At 35.9% G+C, this 20,986-nt stretch overlaps 1 protein-coding gene across 1 annotated transcript in view; it reads left to right on the top strand.

Moving 5' to 3' along the window:
• THSD7A (thrombospondin type 1 domain containing 7A) overlaps positions 1-20,986 on the top strand; it is a 456,679-nt gene that overhangs the window by 187,263 nt on the left and 248,430 nt on the right. Inside the window, exon 2 of the mRNA XM_032643093.1 lies at positions 2,383-3,214. Within this exon, the coding sequence (XP_032498984.1) occupies positions 2,383-3,214 (832 nt within the window). The remainder of the gene's footprint in view (positions 1-2,382; positions 3,215-20,986) is intronic.

Genomic DNA, 20,986 nt, shown 5'->3' with positions numbered 1-20,986 from the left:
CACCCATTAATAGTAGTACAACCTACCTAAAGAGTACAATTAAATATTTTTAAGTGCCAAATCTATAACTTTCCTATAAAATTTTTTTTTACTTGAACGATAAAAGACTAACTTCTTAATAGTCCTAGTCTGATTCTTCAGTCTAATTTCATAATTAATATCAAAGATTGGAAAACAAAATATCAAGAAGTTGTCTTGAATTACACCTGGGTTTTACACTTTGAGTTAATGCAAGACACTTATATTTTGAAATTTAGACTTAATGGCATATAGCTTACTCCTAACTTGATGGTCCAACATAAACATATCTTTATATGCTGTATTTAGGATGAGAAATAAAGATTACTATTGTTCAAGTATGAAGGGGAAAATGAATAAATAGCAAAGATTTATGGAATTAACTAAAATTTCATACATTTTACTCTGTTCCCTTGAGAAGGGTCCCACTTTCTGATTCCCAAACTGGATATTTAGGAAATCTCTAAGACAGCATCAACAGATTTATGAATATATATTTTTCTTTGACAAATTAAAAATAAGATTAAAATATTATCAGGTATTCCATGTATACAGATGTAATACACTCACTGACTTTCTTAGCTCATAAAGTTTTGACATCAGCACTCTGGGAAGGCTGTTTCCCTGAATGTATTTTAAGCGACTTGTAATTCTCTACATATGCATATGAACTTCATAAAGTAATGATATAGGTATGCCAAATTTTCACGCACCTGTGGTTAGTTAGCACAGTATTTTCAGTCAATCTGTTTTCTATTTACAACTCCATCATTCCATTTGTAATGAAGTTAACATCTTCCAGTTGTAAACATCTTCCTAGTTAAACAAAATTTAATGTTTAAATATAGTCACATTCTTCATATTTCATTCTTTGTAGATTAATCATTTTGTATAGGAGTATCTAAGTCTCAAGCTCTGAAATCTAGGATTAAAAATAAAAGTCAGAACTGGAGTCTAAAATCCAGGATGTTGTTTTTATTCATTTAAGATGTGAACTTGGCAAGTCACCTCCCCTCCTTGTCACTTGTTTTCCTCATTCATAGAGTGAATCTATTGGCTTAGTTTAGTGGTTTTTACTTTTCAGCGACAGAAGCCTCTTCTCAGACAAAATCTATGTATAATATCAACATACATAAAAATAAATAATAATAATGGAGCTTTTCTTAGGGAAGCAGCAATGAGGGAGGAAGGGAGTGGGGTGGGGCTGAGTGACCCTGGAGCCGGACCGTGTATGCTGCTCGCCCACTTCCCACACAGCCTATTGAAGATGGCTCTAGTCCACATCAAATAATTCCTCAAATGCCAGGGGCCACGTTTTGAAAATCATGTAATTATATGATTATTACATTTCTTTAAAATTCCAAAATAATGTAATCTCTATTACATAAATTGCTATTTGTCTATTAAAGTCTTGAGAATCCTATTATCTACCTTAAAAAATGAAGTGATATATGCAAATATAAGTAGGTTTCAATCTATGATAAGGATTCTAAGGTAAAAAGCCCACATTTCATTTTAAAGCCACTGACTTAAGTATTCCATAAAATTGCTCCATAATGCCAAGTAGTTCATATTTAGGAAATGAATAAATTGATAAAACTCAAAGTAACCCTTTAGCATGCAGAAAATTCCAAAAATCTTTTAGTCAAATTTTAATTCTCTTACCCATCTTTCTATTTGACTGTGGAGATGAGAAAAAAAAATTTTTTTTGTAAATTTAAGGGCAGAATGTGATAGAATGAATTTTTCACTTCCCAGCTTTGGTTACAAGAAAGTAAACACTTCTGTCAGCACACACGTATGCAACTAATAGATTCTTTCAGTCATAGTATGTACAACAACAGAAAGTGAGAGGGAAGAGAGCATATTCTACAAAATAGTTAATTGCCCCAGGAAAAGAAAAGTCTGCAGGAGACAAAGTTCTTCACAAGCAGCCGTTTTCTTTGCCAGTTAGTGAAATGAATTTGATGGTTATGAGGCAGGAGTAATGGGTTTTCACTGTGACTAGTTTCTAATGTAAGCAAGGGTTCTCTACCTACCTAAAATTAAGCAAGGGTTCTTAATGAGCCGGGAGTTCTCTACCTACTTAAAATTAAGAAAATGAATAAAAGCAAGTTTTCAGTAATCCCGAAAGGACACAAAATGAACTTTTCCCAGCAGTTACCTTATATAGACTCTGTGACACAGTTCACCTTCTGCAAAAATACTGAGTGTAGATCATTACTTTCCAACAGTCATATACAGAGACCTACTTTATAACACTTCAGGGAAGTTAATGTACTAGATCTTGAAGTACCTTTCTGGAACGTGAAGTAATTTGTAGTTTTCATCTAGTAGCACTGTTAACTCTTGTATCGTTTTTAGGTCCATGGGGCCGATGCATGGGAGACGAATGTGGTCCAGGAGGCATTCAGACCCGGGCTGTGTGGTGTGCTCATGTGGAAGGATGGACAACGTTGCATACAAACTGCAAGCAGGCTGAGAGGCCCAGCAACCAGCAAAATTGTTTCAAAGTTTGTGACTGGCACAAAGAGTTATACGACTGGAGGCTGGGACCCTGGAATCACTGTCAGCCTGTGATTTCAAAAAGCCTGGAGAAACCCCTTGAGTGCGTTAAAGGGGAAGAAGGCATTCAGGTGCGAGAGATAATGTGCATCCAGAAAGAGAAAGACATCCCTGCGGAGGATATCATTTGTGAGTACTTTGAGCCCAAGCCTCTTCTGGAACAGGCCTGCCTCATCCCCTGCCAGCAAGATTGCATCGTATCTGAGTTTTCTGCCTGGTCGGAATGCTCCAAGACTTGTGGCAGTGGGCTCCAGCATCGGACGCGTCATGTGGTGGCGCCCCCCCAGTTCGGAGGCTCAGGCTGTCCAAATCTGACTGAGTTTCAGGTGTGCCAGTCCAGTGCCTGTGAAGCTGAAGAGAACATGTACAGCTTGCAGGTGGGGCCCTGGAGCACGTGCTCGATACCCCACTCGAGGCAAGTAAGACAAGCAAGGAGACGTGGGAAGAATAAAGAACGGGGCAAGGACCGAGGGAAAGGAGTGAGGGATCCGGAGGCCCGTGAACTGATCAAGAAAAAGAGAAATAGAAACAGACAGAACCGACAAGAGAACAAATATTGGGACATCCAGATTGGATACCAGACCAGAGAAGTTATGTGTACGAACAAGACGGGGAAAGCTGCTGATCTGAGGTAACATTTTATTACCATTAAATAAGCGTGTCTCTCTGTCAAGACCATGGGCTAGAGAGTACTTAAGACCTTCTGTACTAAGTCCTGGAATTCATATGTGTACACCTAGGATGAGCTACCCCCAAGTGGGACATTTTCCACTTGAAGACATTTAAACTTTTGTGGTTTTCCTGAAGTTACCTCTGTTTTGTACATGTTTAGGCACTATACCACTAGAGGTAATTTAAATTTTCCTGTCAAAATCTAAAGCATGAGAGATTCTCCATGAGGTGATACTGCTTCTTTAGGTCAGCAGTGCTGTTTTCACCTATAATGGGGGAAAAAAAAAACGTAGTGAGCTGGAGTTTGGGAATTTTCATTTCAGATACTTATTTTAGTAAGAATAAGGCACACTTACAATCTCCCCAAGTTTATAACATGTTCAGAATTATCCTATAAACAAAATCTAAACAACCACCCAGGGAGCTATACCTAAGAATAGTTCCTTTTACATTTTATAAAATGGAATAACTCTCCCCAGAGAAGAAGAGGGAAACCAGCAGAAAATAGGTAAGTAAAGGTTATTTAATCATGAGTAGCTTACTTTAGAAAACATGTAATTAATTGACTGCATTGTCTAGACAGAAATTATTTGTCAAATTATCTCTGGGTAAATAATGACTGTATTATGAAAGACTTCTCATGCATGATTTATTTCTTGTGAAAATATTCATTGAGGATTATCTAAAGGGTATTATGTTTTCTGGATATTCTAAATTTTGCTCTTGGATAAGCCAGACCATCTGGGAGGGGCTTATTTGGATCATTTGCATAATTGCTTCTCCTGAAATATTTATGTAGCTATGATTGGACTGAACTGAGAGAAATTATGGCAACATCACTCAGAATTTTATATCATATTTATTGTAGAAGTGACATTGGAAGTGTCATCTACTCCATTGCACAGTCTGTTCTCTTGATTAAAAACACGTAGATAAATTTCACTGAAGTCTCAACCCATGTGCTTCTGGTGAGCATCTGGATCGTTTTCCTTATGGCCCCTGGATATCTTGTAATAGATCACGTTTTCCTGTTTACCTTGGGAACATAAGTAGGAATGTGTGGCATGCGTGTTGTTTACTAATACCCCCCACTGGCTTCATGTTCTTCTCACCCTCATTATTTTCTTTCATTCATTCTTGTCTAATGATTTTGCTATCTATGGATTTTGAAAGCTGACTGAAAGCCTTTTTGGAGCAGGATATAGTTTCAATAAGTGAGTAAACAAACAATTGATGTATCTGCCTAAGACAATTTCTCTCATCATACCATTGTTCTGGTCACTATTTTTAGGATATTTGCTACTCCCTCTTTGTACATACATTTTCTTTCAGCTGTACAGTAATTTGCTCTCTCTCTGTTTTGAGGTCATCAATCCAACTCTTTTCCTGGTCTTGCTAAAGGCTGCTTCTCCTGCCTTCATTCCCCAGGTTCCCTGTGACTCCTTGAGGGAGAGGGAGAGGGAGAGGGAGAGGAAGTGTGTGTGTGTGTGTGTGTGTGTGTGTGTGTGTGTGTGTGTTCACCTCTGATTCTGTGTCATGGACATTTTAATTTCAATCCCTGTTTAATTCTTTTCTGACTGTCCTTTTCCTGGTGATTTTCTGATCTCTTCCTGAAGTATTACAGTTATATTAGTTACTTGGCTCCCACCATGTAATTGAATAAGCCTCCAAGGCAACTTGAGTTGTCTCCTGCTGTCGCTAGGTTAATATGCTGTAGACGTTTAATTTCATGTTGACTACTCAATTAAAAGTATACTTAGAGTAGTAGCTACTACTGCATAGAGCCTGATATTTCCATCCAGTTATTTGTAAGCAAATAGATATAAAAATCTGTAGATCCTCTGCCGGGTGCTTATATTCCATTAGAAATACCGTATCTATTCCAATAAAATGGTAGTTGCATGTATGTTATAACTTGCTGGGGTATAAATTAAATATTATGTTAAACAAATTGCTTCTTAATATTTCTCTTATTTGACAATTATATATAAGAATAATATGAATAAGTATATATGATTAAGAAAGTTAGTCTTAGTAAAGAAGATACAACAATTAGGTATTCTGCCTACATTTCTCAAACATTACACCATACCAGTGAAGCTTTTTAAAGTGAAGAATGGATGGATAACTGCAACAAAGTACAGGACCACAGGTGAAAGACTTGATGATTAAAGTGCTTCATCTTATATCAAATTCAGAAACAATTTTATTGTGTAAGAGGATAAAAATGTCATTTAGTAAGGCTAAAACAGTCCTATTACAATAACTAAATGAATTTATCTAAATAAACCTAAGAATCTTGGGGAAGCAATTCATAGGGCAAATAAAAATAAGTTTAGTAGAATTGCTGCTAGAACTGCAAAGCTAAAGATGATAGATTTCCCATGCTTTCTGCTTTCAAACAGACTAAAATCAGTAAGAATGAAAGACATGAATGCAAGTCCATCTTTTATGACAATAGGAAACAATCACAGTCCACAATTGATAGAGAAGATTATAGATTAATTTTCAATCTATAAATTAAATAGATCTAACTGAGGAGGAAAGTTAAAGGGGCATTATGTCTTTATAGCTTTCATGAGCACTTAAAATCTCTAAGAGTAGCCTGTAACTTCTGAGGGGCCAGGTTAATGGCATGTTTTATCATGGCATGGTCTGTGTTAGTGAAAGGGCTGCTGAAGCCTTCTTGTGTTCTGTTTGAAAACAGAATGGCATAATAACACTGAGGGGAACTCACTATGCCATTATTGCCAAGAAAAGACTATTAGTTTGATGGACTGGGGGATTAAAGTTTTGATGACCAGTGGAAGAGAATTCTAAATCATTACACACACCATGACGCAGGGGGCTTCCCTGTGAACCAGTGATTTTCAGCCAGGCTTGAATAGAGTCTTACCCCAGGTGAAGAGTTGTTTTGAAAGTTTCAACAGACAGCTCTTCAAGAAACCAAACGTATTAAAGAGAATATGGTCTTCTGAATCAAAACCAGAAGTAATTTTAGTATTCAAAGAAGAGTCAAGAAAATAGAATTTTAAAAGTGATTTGACAGAGCTCCGAAAAGGAAGAGAATTACAAAACAAGTGAATAAATTCACATTACATGCAACGGTAATTGGAAAATTTTTGGTGGTAAGAGGAGTCAGTGAGATGGAAAACAGTTTAAGAACATCAACTCCAATTTTTTAAAAAGATGGTGGGTCTGGAAAGGAGACCACTATATAACATTCTGGAATTCCTAAAGATAGGACCAGAAAAAGAACAGAAAAAAGAAAAAACAAGATATAACAAAACGCCCAAAATATAATAGAAGACTTTCCTGAAGTTGGAAGACTTTAATCCACAGATTGAAATTGCACAGGGCCAATATTCTGGTAGAGGAGGCTGAAATAATGTCCTCATGGACATTAGAACAATTTTATAAAGAGAGACAAAGAGACACCAAACCAAAGACCAGGTTAGTACCCAGTTCTGAAACACTAGAAGCATTTCCTTTATAGTCAAAAATGAGACAGGACTGCACATTATCTTCACTGTTAACATTGATCTGTAAGTATTACTCAATGTAGTTGAAAAGAGAAAGAAATTAAAATTGGAAAACAGGTGGGAATATTAAGATTTTTCCAGATGTTATAGAAAACTCAAGATACTCAATTGAAAATATATTATAAATAATAAAATACCTCAATAGGGTGGATGGACACAAAGATAATATCTCAAAATCAATATGTTCCCTAGATGCAAACAACAATTAGCTAGACATGATGGACACAAAAAATTAAAATATCCCATTTAAAATAGTAAAAATTCTGTTAATAAACCTAATTATAAAATTTCTGCACATAATACCAGACTTTGAAAGTACAAAAGTAAATGTGTGCCTATCTAGAACATCTAATAAATATATCAATTGTCCCTACATTGTTACTATAAAATTAACAAGAGAAAAATAAGTAAAAGCCAGGAAAATTCTGAAAAATAAAAGTAGAGAGAAAAGACTAGTGTCACAAGATAATTAAATGCATTTTATTCTTTGAATAATAATAATCTTATGTTAGCACATGAATAATCAGATCAGAAAAGGGTCTAGAAAAAAGCTCCCCAAAATCCTGCAGTATGGCGCCAACGGTGAAGGAACATTTCCAAGTTGGGAGAAAAGATATAATTTAATCAATTTGTTTTTGTTTGGAGGGCAATTGCTTTGCCACATAAAGAAGAAGAGGAAGAAGAAAGGGGAAAAAAGAATTGTATCACTTTTTCAATTGTATACCCAAACAAAGTCCAGGTTCATTGAGTACTTAAAAATGTTTTCTTTTTAAATACTAGAAGAAAGGATAGAAAGTTGAAGTCTCAAAATAAGGAAGGTATCCTTATGTGACCTATTAGGCCACAGAATGAAGAAAACATACAGGAAAAGATTCATCTATATGATTATATTTATTTGAATAAAGAAAATTTTGCTCAGGAAAAATGTTAACCAATTAAAATCCAAGTAGCAAATGAAGAAAAAATATTTGTGATATGTAAAATTGACAAAGAGCTAGTTTTCTTAATGCATAAAAAGCTCCTACAAATCATTAGGGGAAAATTCCAAAATCTAATATAAAAATCAGCATAAGTTTAAGACAATGAAAAGACAAGCCACACTGGGGAAAACATTTGCAAGACGCATTTGATAAAGGGCTATTATCCAAAACACACAAAGAACTCTTAAAACTGAACAGTAATTAAACAAACTACTGGATTAAAAACTGGACTAGAAACCTTAACAAATACCTCGCCAAAGAAGATATACAGAAGGCAGACTAAGCATATGAAAAGATGCTCCACATCATATGTCATCAAGTAGATGCAAATTAAAACAACAATATGATACCACTACACACCTATTAGAATGGCCAAAATCCAAAATAACGACAACACCAAAAGCTGGTGAAGATGTAGAGCAACAGGGACTCTCCTACATTGCTGGTGGGAATGCAGAATCGTACCGCCACTTTGGAAGACAGTATGGCAGTTTCTTACAAAGGTAAACATACTCTTACCATGTGATCCAGCAATCATGCTTCACCAAGAATTTACCCAAAGGAGCTGAAAACTTATGTCCACACAGAAATCTACACATGAATGTTTATAACAGCTTTATTCATAATTGCCAAAACTTAGAGGCAACCAAGATGTCCTTCAGTAGGCGAATGGATCAAGAAACCATGTTACATTCAGACAATAGAATATTATTCATTGCTTAAAAAGAAATGAGCTATCAAGCCATGAAAACACATGGAGGAAACTTAAATGCATATTACTGAGTGAAAGAAGCCAATCTGCAAAGACTGCATACTGCATGATTCCAACTATAATATATGGCATTGTGGAAATGGCAAAAGTAATGGAGACAATAAGTAGATCTGTGTTGCCAGGGGTTAGACGGAAGGGTAGGATGAATAGGCAGGGCACAGAGGATTTTTAGTGCAGTGAAACTACTCCATACTATGACAGTTGATATATGTCCAAACCCATAGAATGTACAACACCAAGCGTGAGTCATAATATAAACTGTGGGCTTTGGGTGATAATGATGTGTCAGTGTTGGTTCATCAGTTGTAACAAATGTACCGCTCGGGGGGATGCTGGTAATGGGTGAGGCTATGCATGTGTCGAGGCAGAGGGTGTATGGGAACTGTTTATATTTTCAACTCAATTTTGCTGTGAACTTAAAACTGCCCTAAAAAATAAAGTCTATTAAAATCAGCAAAGGACAGGATCAGGTCAGAGAAAATATGCTAATCTTCAATCATAATTAAGAAATATAAAACATTTGAAATCTCATTTTCACCTGTCAAATTAGCAAATAAAAATGTTTGATAGTGTATCAGGGTTTACAGCCTCCAGGTTTGGTGATTCACTAAAAGGGTTCAGAGGAATCAGCATATAGTTGCATTCATAGGTAAGATTTATTACAGTGAAAGGATGCAAAGCAAAATCAGCCAGGGAAAACGTGCATGGAGAAAAGGTGAGAGGAAACCAGAAGCGAGCTTCCAGGGTCCTCTCCCTGAGGAGTTTCGCAGCCTACGCTTAACTCCTCCAGCAAAGAGCTGCAGCAACACGGGCAAGGCATTGTCTACTTGGGAAAGCTCACTAAAGACTCAGTGCCCCCAAGCTTTTATTGGCAGTTGATCACATAGGCGCCCTCAACCTGGCATGTACAAAAATTCCAAACTCCCAGAGGGAAAGCAACTATTCACCATAAATCACATTGTTTAGACAAACAAATTAAGCACAGAGAGCCACTTTATCATTTAGAGAAAATTTTATATCAATGTAGGGAACTGTTTACCAGGTAAGTTCCCAGATGCCAGCCAAAGGCCAGTCCTGCAAACAGACCTTGTATGGATAGAAGTCTGAGACTTGCTTGCTATTTTATCAACAATAGTATTTAATATTAAAGAAATTGGGGAAAGAGTTGCTCTTATACAGTTTTGGTGGGGGCAAAAATAGGTACAAATATCTGAAAAATAATGTTATAATACGTGTCAAAATTAAAAATACACGTTCCTTTGGCAGTGATTTTATTCCTGGAAATGTTTTCTAAAATATATCTGTGTAAATATGTGTACATCTCTCATTGTAGCATGATTTGTTACAGAAAAACAATCTAAATCCAACCAATAAAGGACTACTTAAATCATGGTGCTTCCACGTGTGGAATGCCACGTAGTTATTACCAAATGAGATACGTATCTCAATCAATGCAGGCTGCTATAACAGAGTATCATAGACTAGGTGGCTTATAAACAACAGAAAAAAATTTTTTTTCACAGTTCTGGAGACTGAGAAGTCCAAAATCAAGGCATCAGAAAATCTGGTGTCTGATACGGGCCCTCTTCCGGGTTGCAGACTGCTCACTTCTCACTGTATCTTCTCATGGCAGAAAGAGGGGAAGAGAGCTCTCTCTACGGTTCCTTTGTAAGTCCACTAATCCCATTCATGAGAGCTCTACCCTCATGATTACCTCTGAAAGGACCCACCTCCTAATAGCATCACACCAAGGGTTAAGGTTTTCAACATACGAATTTTGGGGGCACACAAACATTCAGTCCATTGCAGTATGTGACTTCTAATTAAACATAAGGGAGTAAAGGTAGTTTTATTTTAATTCACTGCCTTGAAATTAGCCAGAAACACCAATAAAGGAAATAATCACTTCTATTTACAGTAAAAAAAAGAAAAAAAAGTATCCACATGAAAAATCCAGATCTAAAGGACGGAGGAATCTAGGACTTGAGGTGGGGAGATTCCTTTAAAGTAATTAGGGCCCAATCCAGGAAGATCCGTTCAAGAATCTTTTCCTTGGAATATCTCAGTCTTGGGAGGTAGGCATGGACCATCCACAGAGGTGATGGGAAAAGTCCCTTAGGATCCAGTTCCTCACCCTAGAACCACAGGGGAAGTATAGCTGGAGGAACAGAACATAACTCCCCTCATCTCTTGGCTGAGTTAAGTTGTCAAAAGTGAAGTGGAGAAGAAGGGGATATAGGAGGCAGACATTTCTAGATTGCAGCAAGCATAGCTTTAAGGCTTGTAAGATCTAAGGGTTTGCTGTAAGCCACCCTCCCATCTGGAAAGCTTTTAGCTGTCCCAGCTCACCAATTCCTGAAATAAAGACCTGACTATGCATTTCAAAGGCACATGTTTCAGGAATAACTATGAAATCTGCTATATGTAATGCAAGAAGTATTTAGTGGAAATAGAGCCTACTTTTGAAAATACCGTCCTTTTGAACACGCACTGTTTTGTTGTATTGTCTGACAAACGCAGTTAGTTGTAACTATAAATCTAATGGAAGCATTGTCAAGAAGTGTGGAAGATTCAGCCCAGTAAATTCCTGAGGGAATAAGAATTAGAATTTAAAACAGATTTCTGTTGGCTAAGACAAAAAAAAAAAAAATAGCTTTATCCAGCTTCCAGATAACTCCATGAATCAGACATTTTAGGCACAAATATGTAAGGATAAAAAACAACTGGGTCCATAAACATAGTCAACTCATCTTTGACAAAGAAGCAAAAGCCATACAATGGAGCAATGATAGTCTCTTCAACAAATGGTGCTGGAACAACTGAATATCCACGTGCAAAAAAAAAGAATCTAGACATAGACCTTACACTCTTCACAAAAATTAACTCAGCCTCCAGCAACCAAGATGTCCTTCAGTAGGTGAATGGATAAAGAAACTGTGTTTACATTCAGACAATGAAATATCATTCAGTGCTAAAAAGAAATAAGCTATCAAGCCATGAAAACACATGGAGGAAGCTTAAATGCATATTACAAAGTGAAAGAAGCCAATCTGAAAGGCTACATACTGTGTGATTCCAACTACATATGTGATATTCTGGAAAAGGCAAAACTATGGAGACAATAAAAAGATCAGTGTTGCCAGGGATTAGATAGGAGGAAGAGATGAATAGGGAAGGTTTTTAGGGCAGTGAAAGTACTGTGTATGATATCATACTGATGGATAAATGCCGTTGTACTTTCATTCAAACTCAGAATGAACAACCCCAAGAGTGAACCGTAATGTAAACTATGGACTTTGAGTGATTATGATGTGTCAAAGTAGGTTCATCCTTGGTAAAAAAATGTACCTTTCTAGTGAGTAATGTTAGTAATGGGGGAAGCTGTGCACGTGTGAGGGCAGGGAGTACATGGAAAATCTCGGTGCCTTCCTCTCAATTTTGTTGTAAAACTAAAAGTGCTCTAAAATAAATAATCTTTTTAAAAAACTGGGTAATACATGAAGAGGAAAATAATCTAGTAAATCCTAGAAATACTGACAAATTGGAGTACTTTTCTCTCATTTTGTTATCAATTTTCTTTTTTTTTTAGCCTCTATATAAATTCAATCTTAGCATTTCAAATAGTACTGAATCATGCTCAAGTGACTTTCTGATTTTTTTTCCTAAACTCATGCTTTTTTGACATACCCTCTAAATTTCAAACTTAAATCTGTTGAATAGGAAATTGTATTTCTTCTCAACACAGTCTCTCTAGTTATGCCTGATTCCTGTTTTACTCTAGGATACTTGTTGTTGAATACTCCATCCTTCTCTTTTCGGCTTGCCCTCTAGAATGGTCATATAAAAGTTCAATATAAAGCTACTGGCTTTACAACAGTCTGAAAATTTCGCTCAGTCAACAAGAGGGGAATTTAAGTAATGGATAATTATGAGAAATAAGTACTCAGTAAGAATAGGGAAACCTGTGCACTCATGGCTCCACAACACTGAACAAGTCATTTAAACTTTCTGGGACTCAGTTTTTTTTTCACCCATAAACCATATGTGTGTATGGCAATGGGCAGTGATGAGCGAAAGAAGGAGGGATCTTAAAAATTCTCTAAAGGCCTTCCAAGTTTTGCGATTCCAAGGAACCTTGAACCAAAACCATACCTGAAATTGTCATATATATAAAAAGTCATATATATTTTTCTTGGCAGAAAGTTAATTTTCAACGTGTTCCACAAATCAGTTCATTGTGAAACATGGAAATGAATGTATATGCAGAGCCTGTAGAATGAGACCGCTCTCCTGGTCTTGAAAGTAGCTGCAAGATTTTTCCTCAGTTGATGCGCTGCATGGTTCCTGAGGGCCCATTCCCAGGATATGACTGTGAATCAGTGAAACTGCAAATCTTATCCTGACCTTACCAAAAAGAAGGGAGTAAATTGCCCACTTCTTAAAGTAATATTGACTAGTTTTAGGTTATTCAGAATCCATTTATAAAATTACTACTTCTCATGCATAAATAGCAGGCTTTTAGATTAAAAACTTTCTGTAATATCGCCAGTGTCGATTTGCCTTCCAGATACTCACCAGCATTTCTCAGGAGCTTGCCTCAGCTGCTTTCTGGCCACATCTGACTAAAGAAGTAGTTAATATGTCCACATTCTTTTGTAGATAATATATGGCTAACCAGAAAACATTTACTTTTCTCAAAATGTAGAACTAACTGGGCATATATTATATTTACCCTAAGAGAGTCACTCGCAGACCTTCCGGATCCTGTGTATGTGCCCGGAGGCTGATCTGTGAGCAGCACATTAATAAGCCTTCCCAGTTCTCTTCTTCCTGGTTGGGCTCTACCCATGGGAGGCAGCAGCAGTCTATCAGAAGGTGGGAAGAGAGGGGTGTTGGGGTATTCATTCTGTCTTCCGGGGTCAGCAGTGCCTGAGTTCCTCTAAGAAAAGGCTTCAGCCCCTGCCCAGCAGCCCTCTCTGACTGCTCTGCATCTAGCTCAGTGCTGCTAAAATCCTTTTCTTGGTCCCTTTGTCACCTTGGGATGATAAATTTCCCATAGTTGCTAGCCCCAGAGTTCTTCACCATCCCTTGGCGATATAACACTGCCCTTGCTGTTGCTGTTGTTAATAAACCTTTTATTAAACTCTTCTGAATTAACCCATGTGAGTTTGTAATTTGTTTTCTGCTAACCTTGACATATACTAGAGTACAATATTAGAGCCAGAGAACTACTGCTGTGTCATTGCTGGTTTACTTATTAGTCTTTACTTACCCCCATTCAACTAAGACAGTGCCTAGCCTCCAGTAAATGTTTGTCAAAGGCTTAAAATTTAAGAGAGTGTTTGGTCTTGGAACTTGAGCCTTTTAGTGAATAATATGGAGTCAAGTAAGGCCAATGGGGAATTTCTGTAGATTCTGAAGAAAGTAACCAAAATATGTAAATAACTCAAGAGAGATAAGTCATATTCAACTAAGAGAATATAGAATATATAGAATGTAGAATATAGGTATTAGACCATTCAGCTGATACCACTTAGAATATATCTCAATATGATTGTGCCTGGTTAACACCAAACAATTGCTGTTGCATAATTAGATAAAATATATATTCTATAGAGTATAGAAAATGTACCATTCCTAATACTGTAAACGTATTCCAATATTTTCTGAGCGTTAGCTTATTTAGCTTAATCTTTAGTCCATTTATTAGCATTTTTTGTTATACTGTAAGCATATTATTTCTGTTTTTACATCTTGAAGCCACTAAGCTACTTAGTCATAACTATCAATTAATTGGTGTTGATGACAGCAAACTAAAAGGCTAATATTGTCAATATCCACCTATAAACTTATATCAAATTCAAAAATATCAGTGTGACCCTCAGAGTCACTTCCCCCATCCTAAGGTACCACTGTCTCATTATACCTAGGATATCTTCACCTCTCCTACATCTGTCTCTGTTGCCTCACAGGAGTATTTTTGGTTTAGATGATGATCCTATCATGGGACAATTAAAAGGAAGTTCTTAGGTAGCTTTTAAAATATGTTTAACTTACAAGAAAGCATTTAGGGCCGGGGCTAACCTTAAGCCACAGTGTAGATATCAATGCCTAATGTTCCTTCACATTAACTTTAAAGTCCATTCCAGCTGCCTCATTTTTTCCTCAGAGCTTTATTAATATCTCCCATTTGACTGTTCTAAGTTTAGCTTTTTTCCTTGAGCTGGTGTGAGAGCATGTTTCCTTGAGAAACTTCCTTGAGCGGACACTTCCTTAAGCAGCCTGGCCACTGACTGGGCGGTGACCTTGCATCTCCTTGGCAGCAATTTTGATCTCATCCATTGTTCTCTTTTATTTGCTGGAATTCTACCAGCTTTATATGGGTAGTACTGAATCTCTGTCTGACTGGAACATAACAAGAAGAATTTCAATGGGAGGAAATACTTTCAAAAGGAAAAAAAAATCTATGTGGGATAAGGATTTTAATAAATCATTAATGCATTATTTGTATAACCTAATTAAGAATATGCTCACTCTTAGAATCTACTAATACATTGTGTTAGTAACTTCAGGTGTTTTGTCTTATTTCTTCCTTAAAATTGTTACTTATATATTGGGCATTATTTTAGGCCTCTTCTCACACTTTCACCTTACTGTGTTCTTTATTGTTCTAATTTTGTATCATTTTATTATAGGTCGATTATCCAGTTTTTTTCTCCAAAGTTTTTTTGACAGATATTTTTTTCTCTATTTAGTATAGATATGTGGTTATTGCTACTACATTTTAAAAGAATGTGAAAATTTGTTTGGGTAGTATTTACCAGGATAGCAGTTGAATTGTAAATGAACAAAATAACTGTGCTGTGCTTAATACAAGAAGCCATTGTACTTTGAAGATCTTGGAATGTTGGTACAGTCATGTACAGTGTAGAGAGCTGGAACAAACAAAGCATGTTTTTGATTAAAAAAATAAATTTTGACTGATACATTTTGGATTTTATATAGGGTTTCACAAAGTTTATCAAAAATGCAGTTCTCTGGCAGGTTCATGTCTATCAGGGATCCTGTATAGTAAAATTTAAAAAGAAATAGGTGAATTAAATTATGGTAGACATTGTATAGTTTCAGCTCTGTGGAAAGCATTGTTCCTGCACTCGATATCTTTAATTCTATGCATGAGAAACAAGGAGAAAAAAAAGTGAAAAAAAAAAGTAAAATCACTTTCAATTACTCTAACTCCATGTAGACCCAGAAAATTTTTGTCCTTTATGAGTTGTATAATATATATAGTTCATAGTTGGTAAAAATACTTGATGGAAAGATAAATCTAAGATAAAATGACTAAAGTTTTCAAGAGAAAGCTGCATCTGTATTGACTAGAATAATTTGATAAGGCAACAGAATTTGACCAAGTTCCCCAAAATGGATTGTTTTTACCTACGTGTGGTGTGATGGGGAAAGTGAGCATTCCAAGTCAAACAGATAGTAAGGCAAAGAAATTTGAAGGTTTTTCCAGTAAGTAGGGATGGAATTATGTTCACAAACAGGAATGGCATGCAGAATGAATTGGAGGGCCCAGATTTTAGAGTATGGGCAGCCAGGGCTTAGGTCATATTTATAATCTAAGAATGGGGTGAGGAATACCTGGATCAAGGTATCAGTGCTGGGAATATTGAGGTCAAACAGACAATACAGAATCAATTTAGGAGGAAATTCAATCTTGGCAATTTCCATTGAAAAGTTTGACTGTATCTTTGATCTCTGCTTGCTATGAGCCTCTAGTTTCCGCAACTGTGACCAATAAATGACAAAACGCTAGGATAGTTGGGTTAGCTAAAATGGAACACTGGCAAGTAGTAGAAACAGAAAGAAAAGAAGTTGCCTTTCCTGTTTTGGTGGTCAGCTATTTCATGCTCCTCAAATAATATATAGACTTTAAACTGGCCATTTTATTTGGGGTCCCACTTACATAATAGATCATAGCCAAGGATGCTGTGGGATGATGCCAAAGCACTGAAGCTGATCCCTGACTGTCCCTGTGGATAAATTTTCATGATGATGATAACTAAGGTTTTCTTCTACTCTTTGTTAAACATGTCCACGTATATCACTTTTGAGCCTTATAATTATGTGTGCTAGCCAAACTCTACACTCCCCAGGCTTTACCCTTTCAAAAAAGAAAAGAAAGGGATGTGAAAGAGGTTTCTTTTTAATAATCGCTTCATTCTACTCACTCCCCACCACAAAGTCTGCCCAAGTCTGCGAAGGGGTGTGGCTTAGCTTTTTTCTTCTAGATTATGAATAAGGAAGAAGGACTCCTAATCAAGGCGTAGTAGATTAGTGGGGGGATGGGAATAGGGCCCAACTAGCAGGAGGCAAGAGAGGCTCCCAAGGCACAAAACTTAGGGATTCACTCACTCCCCGGGGCCTGCCAGTGCCTCCTTCAGTTTTGCTCCATAGGCTCTTAGCCTGACTTAGCCTCACCCTGGGTCAGAAGAGCAGTGAGTTGGCCGATGGTCTGAGGACTCACATGTCCTCTCTTCCAAAGGCTGTTCATCATCTGCATCTATATAAGTCCCTATTGTATGTTTAACCTTTTATTTGAAAAATACGTTTTTATAGCACTGACCTTGATTATCTCTACCTTCTAACTTAGACATTCCAAGAACCTGTCAGTATTTTAGGGAGGTGCAAGGAACTGTGAAATTTGAACAGGTGTAAAATTATGAATTACTTTTTCTTTGAGCCGAAATGTCTCCCTCTGTGGAAGTCCCTTTGACTCTATTCTTCATTTGTGCCTTTATTCTCTTCTGTATTTAAGTAGATATATTATCTAAAGCCTTTCTAAGCAGTGCCCATGAAACATTTTGGAGACTTTCGCTACTCAGTCTAAATTCCATCTGGCTTTTATATTATTCCTCTATGGTTACTGGTTATTTAACCTAACAGACTCATATAATGTATTCATAATAATACATGACTCTTCACTTTGTTATTAGAAAGGAATAATGAGGGGAACAATGTTAGGTGTTCAGACAGACTAATAGAAGTTAAGATACATGAGTCTTTGGTGGCCCTTTTAAAGGTAGCACCTTTCTCTTTTGGTTAGTTTGAGAAGAGGATGTAGTGCCCCCATTTGCTAGGTGCTTAGAAACTTAACTCGTATTAGACACTCAGGGAATAGTTTCATGGAAAAAAAAGAAATCATTTTATGCAACTGATGTAATTGACAGAACACCAGCATCAAACTTAGACTGTCTGGATTTAAGTCAGAATCCTACCGTTTATTTTTTAATTCCAAAATGGGGATAACATTCCTGCATTATATATGTGTTAGGATTTTTGTGAGGATATAAAAAAAAAACTACGTGTGTAAAATTGCTGTGTAAATTGATGTGGCTGAGAAAAATGTGAATTTTTATTAATAGTAAAGTATGGCTTTAAAATAATTAGTTGGTAAAGATCATTGAAAACAAAAAAAGAACACAGCCCTTTCCTTCTTAGGTTCATGAAATCCCTTTCAAAAGGGCAGAGTTGCATTACATAAGAGGACAGAAATTGATGTCTAATGATTTTGCAAAGTAACAAACACCTTTTTCATATCTTTGTATCTTTAATATGATAGGATAAGACCAATATTAATATGGTAATATTTACTTTGTAAGTATACACATTTTACTATGAATGTTTTTCTGCTAAGCTCACAGAATCTTGGGTTCCACTCACACAATACAGAACTATTTTAAATTCTAGAAGGATCCAGAATATCATTAGTAAGATATTATCTTTAGCTACATCCTACTAAGCATAAAATAAAACTATATTTTGTAAAAGCTATACTATTATACTATTATGGATAGTTATACTATAAAGGATATTTAAAGATAATTTTATATGACTTGTGATATTCAACAAATGTTATATAAATCTGTGATAGCTAATGTCATTGACTATTTTGATATTCAAATAAATCAGAGATTTCCCTGAAGAATTACTGCAGCACAGATTTCCTCTGAAAAATCATTTATTGACTTAACATTTCTTAACTATTTCATCCTTAATTGTTTCCTAGCTTATAAGACAGTACATTCAACATAAAGCTAGATGTAAAGAGACTTCATTTATATATTTGTATTGTTAAATGTCAGGGGTTAATGTCTACAGCAACCCCTCCATAGGGACAGAATTCTGTGACTTAGTTCAGAAAAATGTGGGGTTTTCTACACAATACAGGTAAATCAAAGAAAGAAAAGTAAGATAAAACAAATCTGCAATTAAATAATTAAAATATGAAAATGAGGATTGTGTTGGAAATTGTGAAGAAATTGTTACTAAAGGGATGTCATAATTAGAATCATAAAGTTTATATCTTGGCAGAAAGAAAGGAAGGGGTAATAAAGAGCAAAAAGGAATCAATGGAAGGGTTGAAGTGAATTGAAGCTAGTTTTAATTGAATTTATCATAATTTGGATGATGCACTGTTGAGTGAAACACATAATGGATCATGTTAATTTTGAAAACTGTAAATCAGACTAGGAAACGCTGTGAAGTCATCATGAATGATGCATATGCTCTGCTGTGGCATCTTAATTTTAGAATTGCAAATTTGATTTCTGGAACTGTTTGCATTAGAACAACCAAAGCAGAGTGTTGTGAAATAAATCAATTTGAAAAGAAAATATTCCCAATGTGATTTGTGGAGTTTCTTGGTAAGAGTACCCTGGTGACATACTTTTGCATAGCTTCATTCTCTCTCATACTTTCATTATGAAGCTGACAGTCTAGAGCCCAGGGGAGCCAGAGGAGCAAGTGAAGCTGAGAATAGGTTGGAAGTAGGGGCAGGGGTTGGGAGTAGGTTCTGTTTTGTTGGTATGGTCAGAGCTGTATAATCCATAGCGAGCGTTTATTGCTTGCCAGGGACATTTGCTGAGAATGGGTGATGGAAAAGTACAGGTTGAATGAACAGTAATGATGAAAAAGGTCTAGTTCTATCTTCTTGAGCCTAAATGAAGTGCCTCAGTTGTGCTAGATTAATTTGCTTTTGATAATAAGAACATGTTTTATATCATTCGTATGCAGTATTTTGTCAAGTAGAATGTGAACTACTTGAGACTGTCTTTTGATTCTTGTTCCCTATCCCTCTACTGTGAGAGGACTTTGAGGAGGTGCTCAGTGCTTGACAGCTACCAAAGGATGAGGGGGTGTAATCATTAACACCTAGTAAATGCAACTCCTGAAACTGCATACATTGTTCTGCATGGATCGTCTCTATTAGAAATGACCGCGTTGGCAATGTCACTTTTAAAAGTTAGAATTTTAGATATGTCTTATACCTGTAATTTCCGTATATGCATTGCATTTATTATTTCATTAGTATACAAACGCATGATAGTACTTCTATATGTAAATTAAATACATTAATCTAGGATAGTAACCTTAATACCATAGGTATATCATTGATTAAAAAAAAAAAAATTCTGGTGAATTTTGTCCAGAAACTTTTTAAAAGGGAAGATGGGTAAAAAGAAAATTGTAGACTTCTAAAAAATGCTAAAGAAAAAAATGCTAATAGTACAACATACTTCAATAAAAGAAAATGATTGTTGAGCACTTATTGGGATTACAACTTTAAGGTATGTGTAGAAGAAAGGTATGAAGAAAAATAGAATTGTTAATTACTTAGATAACTAGTTTTTATTGAGAAGAATCATCACGTAACTGATCATATGTTTGTCAACCCCATGGTTTGCTTTTACCAACTTACTCTCTGGATTTGAGAGAGAAGTAAACCGGATGTTCAGAAAGTGTTGCACCAGACTAGAACCTCGCTCTAGGTTAGAGGTGAGTACTACCTGATAGAGGTGTGCAGTGTCAGCAATTTTCACTTATACAAAGGTGGAAATGATGTGATTTTGGCACAAATAGAATATTATAAAGTTGTCACATTATTCTAGGAAGAGAACAGAGTTAAATATTAATTATACAATCAGAAATTCATGAATATTTAAACTGACTCACAAATTAGGATCACTTGATACCCCTGTGTCCTTGTGCCTTTCTCCATATCCCCTATGGCCTTGAAAGTACAAAGATTGTAAAGAATAAAATTGTTCTCTACTCGTATGGCTATTTTAATTTAAAAGTCTAGATAAAGCACACAAATCATATCAAAATTTATCTTTGAAACTTAGTTGCTAATACCTAGATATGGTGGCAAAAATCATAGTTTAATCACTTATGAGCATTTGTTGCAGTTGTCAATATTATAAAATTACATTGAAATTTACATCTCAAAGCTTTGAAAATCCAGTACATTTCAGTAACAGTAAATGGAACCAGTTTCTTTTTGTTTCTTACTTGCTTACCATGTTTCTTTGCTGTGTGCCCTCTAGCTCATAAATATTACATGATATAATTATTTTTTAAAATTAGTTTTA

This window comes from Phocoena sinus, chromosome 9, assembly GCF_008692025.1.
Source record: "Phocoena sinus isolate mPhoSin1 chromosome 9, mPhoSin1.pri, whole genome shotgun sequence".
Lineage (NCBI taxonomy): Eukaryota > Metazoa > Chordata > Mammalia > Artiodactyla > Phocoenidae > Phocoena > Phocoena sinus.
The sequence above is the reverse complement of the archived record's forward strand: the minus strand, read 5'-3'. Positions and strand labels throughout refer to the sequence as shown.